General features: G+C 26.8%; 1 protein-coding gene across 2 annotated transcripts; it reads left to right on the top strand.

Annotated features, from left to right (window-relative positions):
* The first annotated feature begins 194 nt into the window (after positions 1-194).
* On the top strand, positions 195-16391 carry LOC107436548 (beta-keto L-gulonate decarboxylase). Of its 2 annotated transcripts, none has more exons than XM_043053722.3 (9): positions 195-362; positions 2607-2705; positions 2782-2855; positions 4323-4424; positions 6269-6334; positions 7362-7448; positions 9692-9841; positions 11197-11310; positions 14887-16391. In XM_043053722.3, the coding sequence occupies exons 1-9, from the start codon at positions 308-310 to the stop codon at positions 15058-15060; spliced, it is 921 nt and encodes a 306-aa protein (XP_042909656.2). In that variant the 5' UTR covers positions 195-307; the 3' UTR covers positions 15061-16391. The 2 variants fall into 2 exon arrangements, with proteins under 2 accessions (XP_042909656.2, XP_042909655.2); XM_043053721.3 differs by lacking the exon at positions 195-362 and adding an exon at positions 587-763.
* The last annotated feature ends 4257 nt before the right edge of the window (positions 16392-20648 follow it).

Genomic DNA, 20648 nt, shown 5'->3' with positions numbered 1-20648 from the left:
GTCACATATGATAAGAAACTAACTTCTTGCATTTTAACTAAATTAATTAACTAGCGTTTCAATTAAACGTCATTAACTAAATAAGTAAGATATTGTTCATTTTTGTAGTGAAACAAAACAGTAAGAACCATTTTTTAAAATTTTTATTTTATAAACAAAACACTTATTCATGTTTTTGACCGTGACTTTAAATTTTCATGTGATTTTTTTTTTGTTATCTCTTCTGCTAGTTTTGGTGTTCATTTTTGGGCTAATTTTTCGAATTTAATTTCTGTTTTTAATTTTCATTTGTTATAAACTAAACAACATGAAAGTTGAAAAGTTGGCATTGCATTGCGCTTCTCTAAGGGAAGTAGCTGAAGGTAGCTCTTTTTTAAAATTTTAGTTTAAATAGTTAATATGTTCTAAGTTAAGAAAAAGTGTGTTCATAAATGTTTTAATTGAAATTTTCTTAAACCTATTCGAATTTTTTTAGATATAACTTATATTCTAATGAGCGTAAGGACTGGCTAAGTTAACAGTTATTTGATGAGGATTTGAAATCTATGTTTACCGGCTTTTGCACGTAAACACGGTAAATATGGCATTGACACACACGATTTTATACGACAAACATATTGGATAATACTTGATAATGTAAAAACTAAAATTAATATGCTAGAAAAAGTGGAAAAGTTTCGATCGCTTAAAATTAAGGACCCATTTTCAAGACACATCATACTTGAATGCTATTTGATTTGTGCAGACTATATTTATGAATCAGGTCTGAAATCAGCCATAAAACGTATTTTCTCTGAATAAAATAAAATTTTTCTTGGGTTTTAATTGCTGACTATCAAAATATATCCTATTAATTATGGTTTCAATAGTTATAAGATGTTAAGTGACTATTTTTGTCTCTAATGCTCTGGAACTATTTAAGATATCTGAAAATCTTTGAATACAGTAGAAAAACTCCTTTATCTAAAGATAATTTTATAAAGTATAATTGTTTTATTTTATCATTTCATTTAATAAAATATTTTGTGAATTGTATGTTATTAAAATTTTAAATACAAAGCTTGAGCAAAATCAACTGATGGTTTAGACATTTTCGACTGGTTTTGCTCAAATTTTGCCATAACTGAGTACAAATAAAAAAAAAAAAGAAAGAAAAAAAAAAAGTCATTTTTCTGAACTTATGTTTCTGAAGCTGATTCAACCAGCTGGATTTTGTTAATTTATGTTATGCTCAGATTTATATAATTTAGAATTTGCAAGTTTTTTTCCATTGTTACTAAATTAAGTAAAAAAATTGCTTTTTTCGTTTGAATTACCTTTGGATAAGCTGGTTTTACTATAGTGCTTGCAAAATGTTAGTTTTAAAAAAAATAGTTTAAAGGATTTAATGCTGAAGTACATAAAAATTAATTTGAATATTAAAATTGTAGCTAGCTCTCTTATTTTAAGTGTCAAATATCCACATTCTACAAAAAGAGGCATGTTTATTCAGAGACAGTGTGTTCTGTCTAATTTCATAATTAATTATTTTTTTTTTTTGTAAATTAAAATTAGTAGCCTGAATTTCCCTAAAACCTCATTTTTGTGCAATCAGAAATTTTTGGCATTTCTGGTATAATGTCATTTTAATTTTATTTATGAGGATAAAACTTAAGAAGCAAATAATAGTTATTTTCTTATTCCCTCATAATGAGATAATAGCACTCTTGTTATTTATGAAGTTAATTTAATTTCTAAAAATGTATTACTGAGTAGTTTAATTTCCTTCAATAGGTCAGCTTAGGAATATGTATTTTTATTTTTAATCTTATTTATGGGTATAAACTTTAAAAATTAATGATGATTTCATTATTCCTTCTCTATTATCATTTCCTCACTGTGAGATAATGAACTTTTTCTGAGGGATTAATTATATAATATTTTTAACGGCAAGTGTGTGTTAAAAATAATAATTTTGTTTCAATTTGTTATTTTTTGAAGCAATTAAGGACTGGCATATACTTAAATCTATTCGTTAAAATTATTATTTTAAGTATGTTTAAAAAATGAAATTATTATTTCTGCACAATATTATCATTCTCTCACTTTATTTATAATATATTTTATATTTTTGTAAATATTAAACATGATTGCTATATTTTTCATGTCTAGTTTTTTCTCCTGCATTTTATTTCAAAAAATAAGAAATTTCTGATACAATTTTTTTGTTACTACCAGAAAATAGCTTATTTCTAGACGATGACCTCAATGTAAAAGTTTATAATGAGTAATAGTAGTAGAGAAGTGAAATAATATCATTGACTAAAGTCTTTATACACACAAACAGATTTACAAATCCAAACACTATCAATGCCTACTTTTTAGCCTTAAAATGAAATTGCACTAGTTTCACGATAAAATAAATACATATGAAGTTAGATGTTTTAGTAGTTTGCCAAAAAATAACACTTAACCATGAGGTAATTTAAAGAGCATCAGCGTATTATAGCAATATAATAGTCGGCCCTGACAGTGTTTTTATTTCAGCTAGTTTGAATTCGAATATAAATATAATAAAGATCTTAATTTTTTTAAATCTAAGTGTATTTTTGTAAATTATATTGCAGTACTCCAAAAAGGTCTCTTGGAAACATTCAATCATGTTGATGTTAAAGTTGTTGATTGTCCAGATATGAGAGAAAAACCATTTATGCTTTCGGCAGAAGGTATTTATAAATATTTTTTAAAACAATTTTACATTTTTGTGTAAATATTTAAGATTGTTTTGGTTATATTTTATAGGTATCTGTGAGCGACCTTGCCTTGCTGATGTTGGTGGTGTGGAATATTTAGCACCTTTAGCTCAGAAAGACAAAGTAATGTTTAATTGTAGAAAAACACTAGAAAGATTTTTTATATGTATTGTATCAGAGTTTCAAAGACCTGGCTTTTCCAGAAAAAGTCCAAGCTAGCAGGTTTTTAGTAAAAAAAAAAAAAAAAAACTGACTTATGTTTAAAAAAGCTGGTCTTTATTGGCCTTTTTCTATCTTATTATTCACAATTAACATGTGCATCTTTAAATTCAATTTATTAATTGCTATTTAGAAAGAACATTCTAAATAAAATATAGCTCATGTTTAGTTAAAATTTGTTATGATATTACACTGCACTCTAAAACTGCAGCAAAGTGCAAAAATGCATCATGACATTATGACAGCTAATATGAAGGAAAACAAATATTACCTAAAGTAATGTAATGACCATATCATATAAATGATAATTCATGTTTTAAGTTTACTATTTAGTTCCTTATGAATTATTTGATCTATTTAGTTATTGACCTTATGCTCTATTTAGTTCCTTAAAGTAATAAAATAGTAGAGGGTAATATAAAAATTGTTGAGAATCAAATTCAGTTATTACATAATATTACACAATTTGATAAATTTTTACGTTGAGTGCCCTTTCGAAATTCACAGTTCCCTTTTTGAAGGAATAAAAAAGGGAGGAAGTGCCCTTTTTTATTCCTAAGGAGAACTCTGTTTAACTATATATTGTTTGTTGAGAAATGTTTTTGGAAATTAAAATTAAAGAACAATTTTTGTTGAAAAATTGTATTTCATGAATCTTATATTTAAAATTTTCTTATGAAGTTAAACTTACTATTTTCAAATATATAAAAAACTTGACTAACTATTGATGGAAATTTAAATTTTTTGTTACTCAGTGTAGCCGAAGGGATGCAGATTGCAAAGAAAATAATTGAACTGAAATAATATTGTTATTTGAATTAAACTTATGTACTTTTTTCATAAGTAGTGCTGAGAAAAATGTTAAATTTGTGAAACTATACTAAAAATATATTTTTCATTTGTTATAAAGTTATTAAGATGCATAGTTTTTTAACTATAGACTTAATAAAATATATTTGAATTCTTTAGGAAAAAAAAATTAATTTTTATTTTCACAGCCAATAAACAAGTATGTAAAATGACCAATATGCTCTGTATACTCCAGTATTGTTTGTTGTATTAAAACATGTAACTTTTATTCCTAAAGATTCTTTGATGTTATAAATTTTTGTTTCACATAATGGTCAGTGAGTAAAACTTATCAAAATATAGAACTATAATATGGAATATAGACTTTAAATAAGATATTAGATTAAAATATAGACTATCTGTTACCTAAAAGCTAAAGACGTTATGATAGACTTATAAATAAAAGTTAAAATGTGTTACTTAATTGATTTATATTAAACTAAGTAAAAAAATTTTTCTTTGATACTAGTTATAATGAAATCAACTTTTTAATTATGTTTTTAAAATGAAATTGTTTTTCAGGTGTATGATTTCAAGTTAATAGCTGAAAGCATAGATATGCCTACTGCCTTAATGATAGGTGCTGGTGCTGGACCACGTCCGCATATTGGAACAAATTGTGAGGTATTTTTTTTAAAAAAAAGTTTTGTAAAATTCTAGAGTAAGATTTGTATATATTTTGTGATATTTTTTTTTAATATTAAAGCTAGTTAAGTAATAAAAAAATCTACTTAGATCTTAGAATCTACTAGTTTAAAAATGGCACTGAATTTCTAACAAAATGTTTAGCCTCCATGTACCTATTTAAAGAAAAGTTTAAAAAAAATTGAAAATAGTGAAAATAGTATTACTGTTGATGCTAGTTTTAAAACATCACTTTACTTCTTATCGAATTAAAAAAATTAAGGCATTTTAACTAATTGCTGAATTCTAAAAAAAAGAAAAAGAAAAAAAATTAATGCAAAAACTGTTTTATTTTTTCAAAAATAAAACGACGAAAAATCACTAAGATTGAAAATAATTGTAAATTTAAAACGAAAAGATGTTTGACTAATATAAATTGAGAAATTTTGTAAGAATTACGAAAAAACAGTGAGGAAACTAACAAAATACATTTAAAGTATTAAATGAGTTTAAAAAAATATGCTGTTTTAAAAACATTGTAATGTTTTTAATTTTAAAGAATTGTATTGACTAATGGCCAAATAAATAAATGTAAGCTTTGTTTTATTTTATTTTTTTATAAATGAAAACAACTACAGATTTTTTGTTTTAAAAATAATAAAATTTTATTGAATTATTATACTTATAGCAAGGAATTAAAAAGAAAAAAGAGAGAAAAATAAACAAATGTATTATTGCAAAAAAAATATTATTTGAATGCAAACGGACCACTAATAGACTGTAAAGCTTAAAATGAAAAATAAAAGCTTAAAAAGAACAATAATGAAGAGATCTTTTTTTATGTATGTTTTTTCTTTCATAAATAGATTCAGTTCAGAATGAAATAAGGCATAGCGATTGCACAAATTCTGTTAAAAATAATCTACAAAAAGGGTGTTTAATCCTCATAAAAAACGGTGATGAAGTAATGTAGAGTGATCCAAAAGTAACAAAAGTCCTATTTAAAATAATTCTATAACAAACGTTGACAATGCCTAAAAAAAAGAAAGGTGATGAAATAATGCACAGTGATAGCATAGCAACAGAAGTCCTACTGAAAATGTTGTAAAGTAATGAAAAAAGGGTGTAAAAAAAAACGAAGCATTTTGTTTCTCATTCTGAAGCTGATCTATACATGAAAAAGCGACTACTGATTAAATTTGCTCCTTGCCTTCAACATCATGAAGTAAACATTGTCTTTGTAGTTAGACGAATTTAAAATCATCTTTATCAGGGTGATAACAGTGTTAGCGTAGGCAAAAATCCTTGTTTGTTATGTTGTCCCATTCTGAACATCTTATATTGGCAGCTTAAGTTACAGTTCCTAAGCACCGCAAGAAGCGAAAGCCATTGTATCACCCTGACAAAATATGCTCAATATTTCACAATTTGTTGCCCAGCCCAAGTTATTATTTCTTATCTTAAAGTGTAAGTTTTCTTCATTATTCAATTCTATACATTTGAAATTTTTTTTAATAGTGCTATAGAATTCGTATGGCATCGCTATACGAATTTTATGCATCTAATATATGACATTGATAATTGCATTTTTATTTGAAAGCATTCATGTGTTTAAATTGTGGGTTATTCTATGTATGCATTGCTGTTTTAAATTTTCCATTCCAAAACATTTTGTATACTCTGATTTGTTTGGAAAAATTGTTGAATTATTTATTTTATATTTCTTAATATGAAAAGTTTGGTGTAAATGAATTCTTTAAAAATGTAATTTTATTTATTGACTGTCTTGTAATTCTAAAACTTTTTTCATTAAATCTAATTATTGATTAATTATTTAATATCAGATGATGGCGAATGTTAAGCTTGGAGATGAAGATTTGATCAACACTCGTATAGCAAAAATAACTGAGGTATTTTTAATTTATGTTTTAAATATTAGTTAGAAGATTTCTTTCATTATTTTTCTTTAGATTTCCTATTAAATGTTTTTTTTTTTAGAAATACAAAGCCGGGTTTTATAATTTGGTTCAATACCATCCATACATTTTTAAATCCACTTATTGGGCCTAATATGTTATTATTTAAAAACAATGTAACATTTTAATAATCTGAAAAATTTGAAATGTTTGAATTAATTAGAACTAAGTATATAAAAGATTAATAGTTGCTTTCTGTTTAAATTTTATTTCTTTGATTTTCAAAAACTGCAAAGCCTGTTTACTTTTCCCACTTTTAGCTAGGGATGGTTGCCTAATATGTTTTTTTTATTGCCACTTCACGGCCGATTTCAGTTTTGCAGCTTTGGACTAATGGCACTGACTAATTAAAATTTTTATAATATACTAGGAAATTCAGACATCTACTCGCTCCACTCGCCAATCCCCGACTCTTGTCCATCTTTGTTTATTTCTTCTTAAACATAAATATTTCAAGCAAAATCACTGAAAATTAAAAATTATTTAACTTTTGGTCACACTCTTTTCTATTTTCACACTTAAAATTGATTTTTACCAATTTACTTCCTAATTGCACTTTTTCATACATTTCTTAAATATGGGTTTGGATATTACTACTTTTAAATAACTTTCTGTTGATTATGAAAGAGATCTAGTAAGGATTTTTAAGACAAATGTATTTGTAATGTTCTTTTTTTTTTTTTTTTGGCTGCGTGTTTTAGTTATAATATATATATATATATATATATATATATATATATATATATATATATATATATATATATATATATATATATATATATATATATATATATGTATATATATATGAATTTAGTGCAATAGCTTACCAAAAGTGTTAAACTTAGATTAGATTTGCACATATTTTTTAAAATCTTTGTCTTGAAACAGTTTTTGCCAATTTAAAAATTAAGTTTACTTAGACACTTTCTAAAAAAAATTGTTATAATTTTGTTTTGCTTAGGATGGCTCAGAACTCATTCATCTAAAAGACAGCACCAAGTTTTGTCTACTTGGAAACTTGTATGTTTCCGAAGGAAAATCAGGAAAGGTAAAATCTTTTGAATAATTTTATTTAATAGTTATGATGCATTCAATGACTTTAAATAGTTGCGTTTGTGAGTATTATTACAAACTGCTACCTTCTGGTCTATTTTTGATTAATTCAAAAAGCGAAAAGGTTTTTTTTTTGAGTTTTTAGATCTCATTGCTTTTGAAGATTTTATGAGACGAGCTGAAAATGAATATAGTAGTGGCAAGGAGGCAAGGATATATAACTCATATGTCATCCAATCAGACGTTATAAATGTTTATATATATATATATATATATATATATATATATATATATATATATATATATATATATATATATATATATTATTCTCTTTTTCTTTTAACCAATTAAGTATTTTTTTAACATCATATAAGTTCTGGCTGTTTTCCGAAAATTCAATTGCAGAAAAAGTAATTTTGAGCTGTTGGAATGCATTACAAAATTAAAATTAGATAGCTGAATATCTTGATTATTTAAATCAAGTATTAAATTGGTGTTCCGCGAGCAGGTAGTGCATCCAGAAACTTAGAGCGCAATATATTTTTAGCACTTTTACTGCTAATAGGTAAAAAAGAAAGTATTCCAACTTCCTTTTTTTAAAAAAATTATATCAAAATAAAAAGTAATTGAATAATATGACTTGGTGTGTCTATCTGCATCTTACATATTTTTTTTTCTTTCTGTTCAAAACAATTATACAATTCATAAAATTTGTTAGATAAATGTGTATGCATAATGCATTTTTAAGATAAATGTAATAGTTGACGTCAGCTGCATTTCAATTTTAAAATTATATTTATTTAGAAACTTAAAAATTGTATGGAGCAAATAAACTTTATAGAAAAGCAGTTTACACTCATTATCATGACCACCATTATTACAACCTTTCTATTATAATTACTAATACATAAAGTCCCTTTTGCTATTTCATAGACATGCTGTTATTTTAGCGCCCATTATAATATTCAAACTAAACAACTAAAATATTGTTTCCTTTTTTTTACCTTCTGAGAAACTCACTCTAAGAAAAGTTGCTAAATATTTTTACTCTTTCAAAACTAGTAATACCTAAATAAACATAATAAACAATACAACCTAAATAAACATAAAATATCTAGGTGGTCTTAGGCATAATCAACGGGGAAGTAGCGATGACATTTTATTATTGAGAAATAGAAGTTTATATTGAATATCAATTAATTAAAAATTGATCTGTACTTTAAGCTCATTGTGTTGTATCTTTTACTGTAAAAAGCTTCATAATTTATAATATATTTTTTTGTCTGAATTTTTTTATTTATTTAAATCGCAATAATCTAAGTAAGACTTAATTAAATTTTAAATTCTTGCAACTTCTGCTGTTTCTTATGAGTTGGATTATTAAGAAATCTTCTGGTTATATATTTTATTTCATGTTTTTATATTACAATACAGGGCTCGAAAAACTGCCCGTCCGCCCGTCCTCGGCGTTCAAAAATTCCCCGCGGACAACAAATTTCTCGAATCCAACGTCCGCACGGACGGCCATTTTCCCGTTAATGTTCGTGATATATTTTCAATTTTTGCTATCTTACAAGAGTCTAGCTCCTCTCTTCTAAAATGACCCTCTAATCTCGAAGTACAGCAACATACTGCTCATGGTGGAATTGATGTTTTCTCTGTTTGGGAGTACTGCAACGGTTGAAAGAGACTTTTCAGCAATAAACTTACAAAAACCACATTACGTACTGGTCTTAAACAAGAAGCGTCAACCGCAATTATGAACATCTACCTAAATGAAAACCTTTCAGATTTCTGTGCCGAAACCTCTGTAAATCATTGGCTTGATTGTGGAACTGGCAAACGTCATATTTGATTCATTTAAAAAACGCAGTACCCTCGGATAAATTGACATGATAATTTACAGATAACTTGACCTTTGTTATTTAAATTATTTCACTAAAGAAATAAATTATTTCATTAAAGAAAGACTAGGCTTTACTATTAGTAACCTAGTATCTCTTTTATTACTGTATAATGTAATCCCAGTATATGTAATCCTAGTAACTACTAATTCATTGTGCAATTTATGTTAGTAATAAATAAGAGAAAATTACGTTTTTATTTATTTAGAAGCCACGGGTTAGTTTCAAAGGAGGACGGGTACATTGTTGGACAAGCCGTCCTCGGGGACGGGTAAAATTTCTGAGTTTTTTCGAGCCCTGTTACAATAACATATATTATTAATTATTATTTCAGGTTATTAAAGTCATAGCTAAAGAAAGAAAAGGCTCCGAAAACTTTGTTACAGCAATGCGAAAAATTCTTGCTGATTTTTATAAAGATAAACCGGTAGGAATAGGTGGTGTCTTCATTATTAAGAAGGGAAAAGCTAAGCTTCATATCATGGTAAGAAATATATTACATTCGAATTTTTATGAAATTATATTTTGGATTTTGTTAAACTATTCATATAGTCGCTTTAAAATTGTGAAGGGTTGATAGAAAAACTAAATAAGTCCACTTGCGACATTGATAACTTGGTTTTTCTTTTTATTTAGTTTTATTAAAAAGAAACTTTTTAAATTAAATTAAAAGGTACTTTTAAGTTTTAAATTCTTATTATGATTTATGTTTAATTAATTTTTGTGCAATTTTTTAGCTTTTAAAATATCAGTAATTATGAGTGAAGCTAAATTCAATAGTTTTAAGTGTGCTTATTTTTATAAAAATAAAAATATTTCATTAAACTTTTACCAGAAAACAAACTCATTTAGTTTATAATTTGTATGATACAAGAAAATAAAGAAAAATCAAATGATGATGAAGTATGTTCAGAAGAAAATGTTTCCACTGTGTCTACAGCTTCACAAGCCTGGGCCTATTTGGAAGCTGCTAGAAGATATTTATTGACACAAATGTACTATTCGGAATGCTTTGTTTGAACATGCGCATAATTTGTAGAATTTTGCAATTTCTACTGATTATGGGTCATTTGCACAAAAAAATTAAAAATGTCTTTTTTGTATGATAAGTAGAGTATTACTAAATTAATTGTTTTAGTTTAAAAATTTTTGTGAGCTTTTTAAATGCTGGATTAATATTTTCCCAAACATAGAGTACAAATATATTAAAACTGCAAAGTATTTAGTAATTTTTTTAGATGAAAAATTCCAATGTCACAAAATAGTTTTGCTTATTGTTAAAATTCGTAATATTGGTATAAAAAATTTTCGTTATTGTGTAGTGATTGTTTCAGTCCCTTGAAATTTGCAAAAATGGAATTTTTATGTATTACACAAATTTTAACAGTTTTTTTTTTTTTATATTTACAATGTAGTAATTTTTCATAAAATTGTCCATTGACTCAATGAGAGAAATTTATTATGATGTTGACTACTGGTGTTTTTGTATTTTTAAAGACTAACTCTTTATTTGAGTGAAAATCTTAATTAACAATTTATGAATTTATTAAATATATATTTTGAATGAACTATATCTTTATTGGCTAAAATGGGATTCGTATGTATTACATTGATTTTTGAGCAGTTTATTGTTCCTCACTTACAATACAGTAATTTTTTGTAAGAATATCTGATTGTTCATTGGCTTAATGAGAGAAATTTACTTTGATGTTGCTATAAGGCTAACTATTTATTTAAGTGTTTTGTATTTTTAAAGGCTAACTATTTATTTAAGTGAAAATCTTAATCTGAATTGTATTATTTTGAATGTACTTTATCTTTATTATTGTTTTTTTTTAGCCAGATTATTCAGACAAACCTTTAAGAAGTGATGATGATATCAACAATTGGTTAAAATTCTTTAACATGTCTGCTCCATTAACATGTTTAAGTACTTTTGTTTCTCATGACCCTGTAAGTAAATTTCTATTTTTAAAAATAATATAGTTAACTGAAAGAGGTTTTTTCTCATATAATTTTGTTTTTGTTTTATTTTTAAATTAGAATATTGTAAAGTAACATTAACATTGAGTTGTATGTGCTTAAGGTAGATAACTTTAAATTTGAAAGAATTTTCAGTTTCACTTACATTGGCTCAATGATCAATTATAATAATATTTAGGATGAAATTAATTAGAGGATACTAAAAGGAAATGAAAACTATTACTTATACCAATATTTATTGAAGAACAAATTCAAGAGCTAAATAAATTGAATATGAAATTTGAAAACAGTAATCAGCTCTGTAGTAACTTATAGTAGAAGAAACCTGCAGTTTGATGAAGAAAGATGAAAATAATTTATTAATATTTGATAGAAAATTGTTAAAAAATTTTTTAAGCTGATTCAAATAAACAATTTATAGTGGAGAATTAGAAATAATAGTGAACTTGAGTATCGATTTAAAAAAATATTTATTTATAAATTCATGATGTTAGTGTGGCTAAGCCATACAGAAAGAATGAAGGAAAATATAGGACTGAGAGAAATCTTAAATTGAATACCAATGAGCTCAAGATCCTGAGGAAAATCTAAAATGAGATGGTTAGATGATGTAATAAAAGATCTAACCATAACAAAAGTTATGAACTGGAAATCGAAGAACCGGAATTGGAACAACATATTTCACAAAACTAGGGTGCACAATTGTCTGTAGTGCCATAGAAGAATAATATTCAGATAGTTTTAAAAGTGTTGAAGTATATGTTTTTCATGATTTATATTTTGTTAATAATGTTAAAATAATTCAATTGATGTTAATTATTTAACTGTTTTGAATTTGGTTTTCATATCGTATGCGCAGTAAGCTTTAAATCAATTTTTTTAAATAAATATTTGTTAGAATGTACTGTGCAGTTTCACACCCTTTTTAACTTAATTCTGCACATCGATTTATAATCTAAAATGTACATTGATTTATCATATTTTCGTTTTTTAAATTTAGATTAAAAAATAGTTCTTTAGTTTGAGAAATGCAAAGAGTATTGCATTAATAAAAATGTGATGAAATAATATATATACAAGCTATTAGTATTGTAATTTGTTGTCCAAAAATATCTTAATTTATTAAAAAAAATATTTAAAAAATAAAAATTATGTAATTTTTAGAATTGTTTACTTACACATTTTGTTATTTGCCAATTATACAAACACAATTTTGATAAAAAAAAAATATTCTTCATCTGTAGATATTAAGGTGTAGAAAATTTTTAAGCTTAGCTTATGACATCTGTAGAGAATATGAGTGAAAGGGTATTCAGATTTTTATTACATCATATTTTAATAATGCTTTTTGTATAGGAATTCATAGAATTATTTATCGATTAAAAAACTTTATTTGATTTATATTTCAACCAAAAGGCTATTATAACAATAGTTCAAATTATTTTAGACCTTAATTTTTTAAAAATTAATTAATAAAGAATTTTTTTTAGTTAATTGGAGCTATAGATTTAGGTATGTATGGTTGATAAAGTTCTCTTCATATGCTTTAGGCTACCAGAAGTTGTTTATGATTTAACTTAAAACTTATTAAATTTTCTCTATTTTGATTCCATTTTTGTGCTGTTGAAGGTGCCTTGTTGCTCCATAATCCATCCAGTATCTATTATAAATGTGCATTTTTAAAAGCTATGATTTTTCTTTTTTTTTTATATTGAAACATATTACTATTCATAAAATTATTACTTTGTTGCAAGTTTCTTAATTCCTCTAACAAGGAAATGTCAAAAAGTGTGTACATAAATTCTTGATGTCAAACAAAACATTTTTTCAGGTATTTTAAGGTATTGGATTTGAATGTGTTATTTATTTTAAGGCCTGTGTCCTAAGTTACACCAAAACATCTATGATGCATGGTGGGAAAATATTTGCTGCATGTCAGAAAGAAAAAGAAGCTATCATGCTGTCCTATTTTTACTACATATAGGAAAAGCTTGCTCTTTGTATTCATAGGGTGTTAGATTTGGTTACATTATTAATTAGAATTTTATTTTTGTAGTCTTCTTTTTTTTAAAATTTAGTATAATTGGTTTTCTGACTTAATTCTGTAAATTGGAATTACGCAAATCCTGTTGAATTAACAAGAACTTTGCCATGTATGTTGCCATTAAAAAATGAAAATTAGGTAATCCTGAAAGGAATTACAAGTTAAATATAATTCCTAGATTTTTTTTCTAGTAAAACAAATTAAACAATGTTGACAGGTGACACAAAAAGACCATTTGATACTATTGGTATTTCATTTGTGTTTAACTAGTTTTGGTAGATAATTTTTCAAATATCTTATTTTTTTTCCAAACTAGTAATAGTTGCAGGTATTAATGCAATATTTTTTTTTTAGTATCATTAATTAAACTGTAATGGCTGTTAAAGAAAAATTAAAACCAAATATAAATCTCAAATTACATTTTGTTATTTAAAAAGTAATCCCTAATGAAAACAAAACAAAACAAAACAAAAAAAAAACTTTCCGAATAAGTGAAAAAAATTAACTGTATGCTTTGAGCTTGTGAACAAACCACGCATAATATTTTTTAAAATTCTTAGCCTTCGTTTTTTTATTTTCTTTTTCTTTAAGCAGATTCATTTAGTCATTCATTTGGCTTCAAAATACATCATCATCAACAAATATCAATCGAAATAACATAAAAGTGTTAACATTAAATGTTAAGAAATTATTAAATAATAAAAAAAGCAAATATCAATTCAGAGGACATTTGAGCATCTAAATAAAGAGATTTATGGTAAATATAGGGAACCGGACATTGTTGCTAATGTAAGAATAAAAGGAATCCAATGGTTTGAACATATCTTAAGTTGACTTTGAAAGAAATGTCAAAAAGTATTAAACAGGAAAACCAGGAGGGGGAAGTTCTAGAAGAAGAATCTATGAAAAAAAAATTGAAGTGGATAAGAGATCTATGGGTCATGGATCTCTTCGATAAATCTATGAGACAAATAAAGAGATTTATGGTAAATTTAAGGAACCAGATATTGTTACAAATATAAGAATAAAATGATCCCAATGGTTTGAAGCATATTCTAAGAATGGACTTTAAAAGAAATGTCAAAAAGTATTACATAAACAGGAAAACCAGGAGGGTTAAGTTCTGGAAGAGGACGTGATGGAAAAAACATATAGAAGAGGACCTGAAATTCCAGAAAAATACAGGAAAAAGATTGCAAGAAAAAGAAAAGAAATAAGAGAAAATCTCAATTCTTTAAGGAAGGCCGGGCTCTACAAGGGCTGTAGTGCCATCATGATGGTCAGTTTGGTGCCTCTAAATCAATGAAAATATTTCATTAATATCAAGATTTTATGTTACACTCAATGACATTTTCTTGTATGAAATTGCTTTTTTCGTTAATATTCAAATAATTAAATATCCACTTTGAAAAAAAATTATCAGTATATTATTCTATTATAAGCAATTTTTGCATTCCTCATAATTTTTAGTAAATTTTAAAGCAAAAATTCTTTTCATCTAGGGATTAAATTTGAGAGTTGAACACACTCATTGTTTTAGTGACCACAACGAAGGTGGTCATTACCATTATGACATCACGCCCGATTCCGTTGAGTATGAAGGTTACTTTAATGTGTGCCATGAACTCTTCCGCATTGATCGGCCATCTACGAGGCAGGAATTTGGACGAGATTAGTCAAAAGAGTTTCTAACAAAATTGTTTGTTTTGATACTTCCAACCAAAAGACAGAGTGAAGTTGTTTTCTTACTGATTTAACTGCATTGTTTATTTTGTGATTAAGTGATTAATGTTACTAGAGGTTTTTTAATATTATTTTTCGTATCTTTAAAGTTTGACTAAAGCTGGGAAGGGAAGTCTTTTGTGCCAATTGTAAGAGCTTCTGGTTAATGTATTTACTTTGTCCAACACGTTAAACTTTGTTACTATTTTATTTTTTACCGTAGTACTATTTTTTATGATTTATTTCCTTCATTAATGCAGTATGTAGATGCTTATAGGATTAAAATAAGGTTAATATATGTTATCAGGTGCTTAACATTAGTTGCTTTCTTTTTTATTTAAATTGAGATTAAAGAAATTAATTATTTTGCATTGTTGCTTTTTTCTCTCGATTTGATAGCTGGATTACACAGAAAAGTTAAGTAAATTTGTTTACTTTATTTTTTAAAAACAGGCAACTTTTATGATTCAACAACTAAAAGGCTGAAAATTTGTGCATATAGGAGTGTTAGTTGATATGCATTTTTGTGTTATTTTTCTTAATGTTTTAAAATTTAGAATTGATTAAGCTATGGCTTAATTCTGTTTTTGATGAATATTGAAATTTGTGTATTTTCATTTATAATTAAATTATTTTTTACTTTAAAAGCTCCTTTTGTTAGAAATATTTTTTACAACTATTTTTTAAGAGTGTACTTTTACTTGAATATTATATAAATGTATATAGATTGTTTATATAAATTAAATCATAGCATAAAACATATATAAATTGTTTATATTGATATTTGTGATACTTACTGTTATGTTGGATATATAAGTAATTGACTATCAGTGTAAAATTTGTTTTTATACGATTATAAAATATTATGGGTATTTTGGTTCATTTTTGCTTTTTGAAAATATATACAAATGTTTAAACGAATGCATTTAGGAAATATTTTAATGTAATGAAAAGGGAAAGTAAAATGAGAGAAAACCTGTAATATCATGGTTATATTTTTAGAATTTTATCGTATGTACTTACTTTTTTATATTTAATTGAAATATACAATAGAGGATTAAAATAATGGTTGAAGCAAGTATATTGACACTATTAATGTTGTTGATTCCACTTTGCATTTTATGGAATTAAAAAGTTATTTTTATTAAAAAAATCCACTTTTAAATCTCAAAGGTTGAAGAAGCCCAGATATATATTGTGTCAAAGAAATTTCATTTGTATCTTGATACTCTTTATGATGGATTTATTTATTGTTAACTTGAATAAAGAAATGTATTTTTTTTAATTCATCTGTTATTTCTTACTGGTATTACATATTGACATTTTAAGCTTTAAATTGATTTGAAATTTTTTACAAGTTCTTACATTTTATGGGAAATGAAATTAACAAGTGGAATAAATAGCTCGATAAAAGTGACAGGTAGAGCTATTATAATTTTTGAAATTATGTGACAAAACATATGGTTATTTTCCACATACATGAACTCTAAAATGAAGAAATTCGATGTCAATATTCTGTATTACAACATGACTCTATTTCTCACCTTAATATTGACCCATAATATTCAAACTGTACCACGTATTTTATTACCGGGTACTAGTGTACCCTACCTGAGGAAATATTTATACGCCTAATAGGGGTCCCACAATATGGCCCTATAGGTTACTATGTATGTATATTTATAACTTGTCTGTCACAGTTCAGCATCATCTTTAATATGTGCAAGGTGCCCCATGTTGGTTCCAGTGATCTTTGGCAGCATTGGTCTAAATCCTGAGTATTAGTACTTTAAGTACAAATCGAAGTGTTAGAATTTTTTCTCGATCTAGCTGGCTCCAGCTTATTGGCCCACCTATATTAATTCAATGCATCACGGTCCTACAAAGTTCTCCACTTGCATAAACTCACCAGTTAGTGATTTAATGGCATAAAAGCCTGAATCGGTTCAGCTGCATTTAACACCTGGTGGAAATCGATTGGATTGTGTTTAGAATAAATGTTGAATCAGCTAACTATCAAATATCACAATAAAACTTTTTCTAATTTATTTTAAAAATTCGATAAGAACATATGGATCAAGTTTGATACTTCTATCTTGATAGTACAGTATTATTTAGCACTTCTGTTAGTATTATAGCTCTTAACTATCCCGATAAATAAAAATATCGAAATGATGTTTTTTTTTTTTTAAAGTTTTTCTACTTATATCATAAAGAACATGGTCCAAATTTGAGATTTCTGTCTTAATAGTTACAAAATATTCTTATAATTACAAAATATTGAAATGAATATTTTTTTTTTTTTTTAGCTTTTCTATTTATTTCATAAAGAATGCTTGGTCTGAATTCAAGATTTTTAGCTTGGTCAAAACGTGGCCTTTAACATTACTGATAATTACAAATATAGAAATTAGGCCGGGATAGCCTGGTTGGTAGGGCACTGGGTCCAATGTCCAAGAGGTCGTGGGTTCGATCCCCGCCGTGGTGACTGATGCATGTTATGATATAAATGGTGACTGATGCACGTTAAATCTGTCTAGCCACGAAGTCCTGCATGTTCCCATAACAAATCATACCTCTGGGGGTACTGATCCTGGAGTTTCCTTGTCTTCTGGATTGGTTCAAAATTACAAGGCTATGGAATTGAATATTAGTAGTCGTAAACCCAAACTTGGATTGGCTGTTCAGCGACGGTTATGATATAAAATAAAATATAGAAATTTAACACCTTTAGTTTTTATCTTTTAAAAAACACATGGTTCAATTTTGAGACATCTATTAAAAATGAACAACAATGTTATTTAGCTTTTATGTCTATTAAAATAATTAACCCAATAATTACAAATGTCGAAATGAAAAATATTTAATTTTCTACTCATCTAATAGAAAACTTGTGTTTCAGTTTTTTGCTTTCTAACTCCATGGAAAGTGAGAGAATTTGCGGTGAGTAAATGAGGTATTTAAATCTGTATAGGCTTTTTATCTATACAGATTTAAATTTTTGCGGGTAATGAAGGCTTCAAACAGTTGATTAATTTTAATGTATATATATATAAATATATAAAGCAAATTTGTGTAACTTTGAAATTTTACGTGTTAAAAATACCTTGTTGATGAGAAATCATGGTAAGTCTATGCACTTATGTTTCGTTTCTTTGTGGTAAATTTTACCAAGAGCTTTAGTAAAGAAAAGCAAAAATTGAAAAACTAAATTATGTATGGTTTGAAAAGGATTTAAAAATTCAAATTTGAAATTACCAGTTATGTTCAAAACGATGTTTAGTAAACTGTTTAGGAGATTGGTAAACAATATGTCGCCACACTCAGTCTTTCTTCTCCTTTAATGATGAATTTTATTCAATTGATGTATTTAAAAGTAGTTTGTTCTTTAAAATTTTGCTATATAAGTTGCGTTGTATTGACAGTTTATGGATATTAAAACTGTCAATTATAAAATCGTAAGTAGAAAATTTTCTATCTGTGCCACTGTGTTATGACTAAAAATGCAAAACGTGGTGAATAATAAAAACCAAAAATCTATTGAAAGAGATGAAATTAGCAGAGATGCCAACTGCTCCGGACGGGCCTAATTAATTTAAAAAACGGTAAATAATTACAAATTAAATTTAACAATATTTGACTAATTTTGCTTACTTTTTAAAAGGTTTAGCATAACTTTACTATAACAAAGTGGCGAATGATTTAAGCCTTCGAATTATTTAGAAATAGTGGTGGATAAGAAACCAATAAATTGAATTTATTAAACGAAGAATCACAATTAATTAACTACCACTCGAAAATATTTATTCGCTGTCCGGAGCAAGTTGGCATCTCTGAATTAGTAACACTTTTTAGCATATTTCATCCAGTGTTTTATTAAAAGTGATTGCAAGGAAGATTTTTGTTTTAAATGTATGCATTAATAATAATGTGTATACATCATTAATAATGTGCATCATTAGTAATGTATTACTAATAATTCAGTATTACTTCATTTCTCAATTTAACTATTCATTCGTAACGACTAAAATATTATGACGTATACATATTATTAATGATGTACATATCATAATTATACATATTATTAATGATGTATGCATCATAATCAATATTTTAGTAGTTTCGAATGTATAGTTAAATTGAGAAATGAAGTAATACTGAATTATGAATTTAAAATTTTTTTTAGGCGCACGTATCATCATTATCCGAGTCGCGCAATAATTCCTTAAAATTAAAGTTGTAGCGAAAACAGTTTATTTTCTCCCTTCAATTACGTAATTGCTTAGACTTAATTTTTTTTTTCGGTACTCGTCAGAAAACTGTCACTTATTCAGCTGTTATAAAGCAACGTTATTTGGAGAGTTCACATAGAGCAAACATCGAATATCTTACTAACTAAGGTAACAACGTTTAAGAGCACAAAATTATTTATAAATGCAGACAGCTGTTTCGGATGCTCAAAGGGCAACCTTCATCAGTGCAACAGAAAGTCAGTGCAGTGCCTTTCTGTTGCACTGATGAAGGTTGCCCTTTGAGCATCCGAAACAGCTGTCTGCATTTATAAATATTTTTGTGCTCTTAAACGTTGTTTACCTTAGTTTGTATTTTAGCACAAAGGTCGCCCACTTGTGTATTTATCGAATATCTTGTTGACCAAAACCTCCAAGTCTTCGAATTCACCGGAGATTTTCTTTCTAATTTTGAACTAGCAACGAAATGAATACGTTAACGTTTTTGTCTTTATTTAAAAAAGTAAATTTTTAATGATTTTAACCACCACTGCGCAACAGATAAATAATTTAATACTTTTTCCTAACTATAGTTAATGTTATATCACTACCATTACGAAGAATCATAATCCGAAAATAACAAAAACAGCTGCTATGAAGTGAATTTAAGTGCAGAGGATTGTAGATCATGAAGCGACGTGACGTCAAACGTCGCTTCATGATTCACAAATTCTGCATTTTTAAATTCTTTTTATTGTTCATGAACTCTTAAGTTTGTTTTTAATTCAACTTTAATTCTTATATTTTTAAATTGCATTCCCTGTTGTTGTGTCCCGCAGTGGACTGATCGTAAAGACACGGTTCCCAGTAGAGCACTCAAGTCAATCCTCACGGGCTGAGGTCAGTAAGCGGGTGGGTGACCACTTTGATCAGCCTGCTTAGGGACCGAGGGTGTGTGGTATCGGTCTTCGTTAAACTGTTCAACCATAAAGTACTCAATTTCGCACTCAGGTCGTCGGGCCACCAAAGCAGGGGAGCCATTCCCTCTGCAGAGGATCAAAATTGCCATGGTATGTCTTCGGATCCTCAGGGATGTTTCCCAGACAGTCGCCAATAGCTCATTGTGCAGCTCTAGTGCGACGTAAATAACCTACCTACCTATTTCGTGTTGTTCTTTAATTCTATTTTTGAGCTATTGCATCTTAAATATTTGATGCCGCATTTAATATAAACGAATCATGTATAAATTGTAAATAGTAATTATTTGATGTGTTTATACATCAAGCCATTCATTTCGCTTCAAATCGGCTTCT

This window comes from Parasteatoda tepidariorum, chromosome 8 (genome assembly GCF_982258835.1).
Source record: "Parasteatoda tepidariorum strain Cologne lab strain chromosome 8, Ptep-v5.0, whole genome shotgun sequence".
NCBI classification, from domain to species: domain Eukaryota; kingdom Metazoa; phylum Arthropoda; class Arachnida; order Araneae; family Theridiidae; genus Parasteatoda; species Parasteatoda tepidariorum.
The sequence above is the reverse complement of the archived record's forward strand: the minus strand, read 5'-3'. Positions and strand labels throughout refer to the sequence as shown.

Coding starts and splice junctions, on each gene's coding strand:
- LOC107436548 (XM_043053721.3), top strand. CDS start 655: ATGCTAGAAAAAGTGGAAAAGTTTCGATCGCTTAAAATTAAGGACCCA. Junction 2,706..2,781: donor ATTTATGCTTTCGGCAGAAG/GTATTTATAAAT, acceptor TATATTTTATAG/GTATCTGTGAGCGACCTTGC. Junction 2,856..4,322: donor CTTTAGCTCAGAAAGACAAA/GTAATGTTTAAT, acceptor ATTGTTTTTCAG/GTGTATGATTTCAAGTTAAT.